Source organism: Octopus bimaculoides, chromosome 23, assembly GCF_046866305.1.
Source record: "Octopus bimaculoides isolate indiv1 chromosome 23, ASM4686630v1, whole genome shotgun sequence".
NCBI lineage: Eukaryota > Metazoa > Mollusca > Cephalopoda > Octopoda > Octopodidae > Octopus > Octopus bimaculoides.
Window position 1 is genome coordinate 32,080,708 of NC_142950.1, and position 5,000 is coordinate 32,085,707.

The 5,000-nt window shown below is 35.0% G+C and overlaps 1 protein-coding gene across 15 annotated transcripts in view; it reads right to left on the minus strand.

Moving 5' to 3' along the window:
- The window catches only part of LOC106870412 (otoferlin), a 532,367-nt gene extending 528,120 nt beyond the window's left edge, over positions 1 to 4,247 (minus strand). For all 15 annotated transcript variants that reach the window (XM_089340507.1, XM_089340505.1, XM_089340502.1 and 12 more), the window contains exon 1: positions 4,109 to 4,247. In XM_089340507.1, the coding sequence (XP_089196633.1) occupies positions 4,109 to 4,187 (79 nt within the window). In that variant the 5' untranslated portion in view covers positions 4,188 to 4,247. The remainder of the gene's footprint in view (positions 1 to 4,108) is intronic.
- Positions 4,248 to 5,000: the final 753 nt, after the last annotated feature.

A 5,000-nucleotide genomic window follows, 5' to 3' on the forward strand; every position in this document is an offset into this window, starting at 1 on the left:
AATCTCATCATTTCAGACTGTTAAAATATTTTGTGTCTTGTAGAGGTATAACTACTTTATTGGACATTAATTTTAACAAAGATCTTATATGGATCCCTAAGGGCCATGCGGACCCTGGTTGAGAATCACTGTTCTACTTGATCACCTGATCTGCTAGAAATAGCAGCTAAATTTCACCCTTTTTTTCCCTATGGACCCTTTCAATTCCTATTTTTCTCATTTGGACCCCCATAACCTTTCTATGTTTAAAAGGATCCTTTTATATTTTTGATAATCAAATGTTATTAGAAATTGCATAAAAAATACTTATCAAAATATTTTGTGTATTATACCAGTATAACCAATTTATTTTAACAACAAAATTCATATATGGCTCCCAAAGGGCTACATGGCTCCCTAAGGGCCAAATGGACCCTGGTTGACAACCACTGCTCTACACTCTTATAAAGTGAAATACCATGTTATATGGCTGTGTCCCTGAAAAAAAAGACAGGATGAACATGGCAGGAATAGGCAGACCTTTGATCAAAAGGCCCTGCTTAGTCAAACTGACCTTGGGTTAAACAATGAATTCCCTTGTTTTTCTTTGTGTTATATTTTTATATAACAACCAGTCAAGTAAATGAGAACATGTTGTTGTTAGTGGTGGTGGTGGCCACCTTTTCTCTTTTTTTTTTTTTTGTTACCAAGTGTACCCCAAACTAGATTTTACAATGTGTCTTTTACAGACGATAGAAAGGTGGCTAGGAAAAGATTTGGCTGTTATTATTAGCTTATTGAGTGACCACATAGAGGATCCTTTGTTGGTCCACATGACTATTCCTTTATATTGGCTTATTTATTAATTCTTTATCTTCAGATACAATGCATCTAAGATAATCTACGGTATCTTATTTTCTTTAAGAAAATACAATGTGATTTGAAGATAATTTAACTGCTATATTTAGCAGGTCAAGTGACCATATTTAGGCTTCTTCACTGGTTCAAAGATCACGCTGATGTGAGTGCTGTTTTATTCCAGTTCAGTACTGACCCATCATATCTTTGGATCAAGAATGCCCCACTTGCAATCCAGCCAATCTTTTTGAACAGACACAGTAAATCAAACTAAGAGTACATTATTCCAATGTAACCTCTTTCTTCCTTTTGATGTTAGCTGGAAGAGCATGAATTGAGGGAGACTTGACTATTATTTCTAGTAAGTTTGCATAGAGATTCTCTTGTATATTGTGCCTGATTTGATGTTTGTTTGTTTGTTGATGTGTACCCTTACCCTAATGCCATAAACTTTTTATACTTAACACAAAGACCAATGACAGTAGTGGTGGCCATGGTGGGGGCCACAATGTTGGTATTAGTATGGATGTAATAGATAAGGTATTAGTATGGATGTAATAGATAAGGTATTAGTAGAGATGTAATGGATAAGATGCAATAATGCATCTAGTTAGGTGCCTTGCATAACTGAGTTCAAACCATGAGTTTCTCTTTCCCATATTTCTTTAGTATCAGTGATGTCAAATACCAGTAATACTCACTGGTTTGACATGAGCCTATGACAGAACTTCTATGTAGTCACTTGATCTCAGAGGAATAGCATTAAAACCTTCCTCAAGTCACAACCTTTGTTCTTTAAATAAAGAACAGGATGGGCTTGGTTGGTTGGAAGGTCTGATCACAGAGCTATTCAAACAGGGCTGACCCTAAGCAACAACAACATACTAAGACTGGCACTTCGTCAGTTTCGGTGACAAGGGTCCCAATTGATTTGATCAATGAAACAGCCTGCTTGTGAACTTAAAATGCAAGTGGCTGAGCACTCCACAGACACGAGTACCCTTAATGTAGTTCTCAGGGAGATTCAGCGTGACACAGTGTGTGACGAGGCTGGCCCTTTGAAATACAGGTACGACTCATTTTTAACAGCAGAGTGTACTGAAGCAATGGGGAAAAAAATGTCTTGCTCGAGGACACAGCATGCAACCAGGAATTGAACTCACAACCTTATGGCCATGAGCTGCATACCCTAACCACTGAGCCACATGCCTTCACCAATAACAACATGACTCATAATAAACTGTGTGTGTTCTTCCCTGGGGTATAATTTTCTGCCTCGTGTATCTAAGTTTAAATCATGTTTGGATCAACTTTCCACACTTCATTCCTTTGCATTTTACTAATTCTTACTACAAAAGGTGCAGGCACATGACGGAGTGGTAAAAAGCTTGCTTCCCAACCACATGGTTCTGGGTTCAGTCCCACTGCATGGCACCTTAGGCAGGTGTCTTCTACTAGAACCTCCGGCAGACCAAAAACTGAAAGAAGCCCATCATATATGTGTGTGTTTGTGTCTGTCTTTGTCCCCCCCCCCACTTGCCACTGCTTGACAACTGGTGTTGGTTTGTTTACGTTCCTGTAAACTAGTGGTTCGACAAAAGAGACCAATAAAATAAGTACCAGACTTTAAAAAACAAAAAAAACATAAGTACCAGGGTTGATTCATTCAACAAAAAATTCTTCATAGTTGTGCACCAGCATGGCCACAGTCTAATGACTGAAACAAGTAAAAGACAAAAAGATAGAGGCACAAAATCTGAAATTCCGCAGGAGAGAACAAATTGATTACATCGGCCCCAGAACGCAACTGGTACTGATTTTATGAACTGTGAAAGGACGAAAGGGTTGAGTTAACTAATTTGTCCCTAAATATATAAAAAGAAAAAATAATAAAATTAACACAAGTCCAGTTCTTGTTTGAAATTCTAGTTCAGAATTCATAAACATTTCCTTTATTTTGATGGAAGTTTTTGATTATGGTAATCTGTATTCTGTGTATCAGTAAATACAGCGCATTCTTTGAATCTTTCCGCAGGGCCTCACCCTGTTTATACTGTCAAAGCTCACCTAATTACTGACTCCTAAGACTTATATGTCGTTTACAACTAAGTGAGTAGTTCCAAACACCAAGTCTTCCACCCTGTCTATAATTAACTTTCACTATCCATTCACATTACTAACCCAGCATTGGAGACACTTGATGACCATTTATACGAATTAATTAGTTTTGACAACTTAATTAAATACTGGTTTTTAACTAATTTAGCCAAAAACCAAAAGAAGAAAGAAAGAAGGAACGTGAAGAAGTTGTATGTAATCACTTGATCTGCTAGAAATCACAGCTACTTCTTTTTTTTTAATCAGACCTTACTGTATTTAAAAGGATGGAAGCATTGAACAATGTAGTTCTAGATGTACAAAAATATGGGGTTGTCATATCTGGCAGACCCTGGACCATGAGTCGGTAACAACTAATTTGAACAAAATTTTGTTTTTGTTTTTTGTTTTTCTTTTTCAAAGTTATAAAACAAATGTAATTCTTTTAAGATTGTAAGTATGAAGGAATTTTAAAGCCAAAGTCCCTTATTCCTAAAATGTAAACAATTCCTTCCTTCAAAATTAAAAAAGGAACTTAAATAAGGAAAAAAAAAAAAACTCCACATACTTGGAAAAACAAAACCGAAACATTATAAAAAGAAAATGTTTCTTTTGATTTTGTTGAAAATGAAACTAGAAAAGAAACAACAAACAAACTCAATAAACTCTTTAAGTTACTAAAAAAAATTTGTAAGTTATGAAATTTGCTTCAAAGGTTTTACAAATGAATTAAAAAAAATTTTCTTTTAGTTCGATAAACAAGTTATTTAAACAATGATAAAGTTTAGGTAACATTTACAAGTTTGTACATCGCTTTCTCTCTTGTCAAAATGTGCAGCAGTTTGGTTAAAAATTACAGGTGAGTTTCTTTCCAGAAATGCAAATGTTTTGAATTTCTATTGCTTTAACCCCAATTTGAACAAATCTTCATCATTGTGTTTTTATATATATATATATATATACACACATATATATATATATTTATGTATGTATGTATGTATGTATGTATGTATGTATGTATGCATGTATGTATGTTTGTATGTATGTATGTATGTATATATATAGACACACACAGATAAAATTTTGTTTTTAATTCAACAAACAAGGAGTAAACAAAGAAACCAAAAAAGGGGGTTGGTAATTCATTTTTTTTTTTTTTTTTTTCTTTTCTTACCTCTGAAAGTAACTTTAGCTTTACGGTTACAGGTTGATCTAAGATTGTCAACACTTTTGAGATGTAGTATAAGAGCCATTATCCGTTAAGATTGGTCATCATTTAAACGAGGAGCAGAAGAGTAGAAACCCAGTAGACTGAAGTTTTGCACGCAGCAGCTATATTAATAATTAACAGGCAGTGCCGAGAGAGTTTTGCATAATTTATGTAAATATTATCGAGTCACTTGTAAAGCTCATCTAGTTGCAGTCATCCATTCGCCTAACAGTGAGCAAATAGTCGCAGCAGCATTTGTGGAAGCGACAGCAGCAACAGATAATGTTGTAGTAGCAGCTGAAACAATACAAGCAGAGAGAGAGAGAGAGAGAATGAGACAAAGAGGGAGGGTGGAGAGAGAGAGAAAGAGGGAAAGGGGGAGAGAGTGATTCTGTTCCAATACCTCTCAATGAATTTCCTATGCAACAGCATCAGTTTAAGTCTGCTTCAAAGTCTTATTGATTTTTCTTATTCAAGCGCGCACAACCCTTCCAAAAAATTCTACCAGGTACATTTTTATTTCTTAAATTCAGCGATGTTTCGTGGTATTTGGGGAACAGAGAGAAAAGGTGCACATTATATATATACATATATATATGCATACATAATTTTTTTTTCCTCACCATTTACATGAAATATCACTAAATCGTTTCAGAATTGATATACGAAATGAAAAAACTGAAAACAAAAGCAAGGCAAAGATAGGAATACCTTTGGCTAGACATTTTTGTAACGTTTTCTACGATTACTCTGGATAATTTAATTTTAAGGAGATCGTATACCATGCATTTCTTGCACCATTTAATGAGCGCTACATACATTTCGGTCTTGTATTTATATCCCTACCATTTCTGCG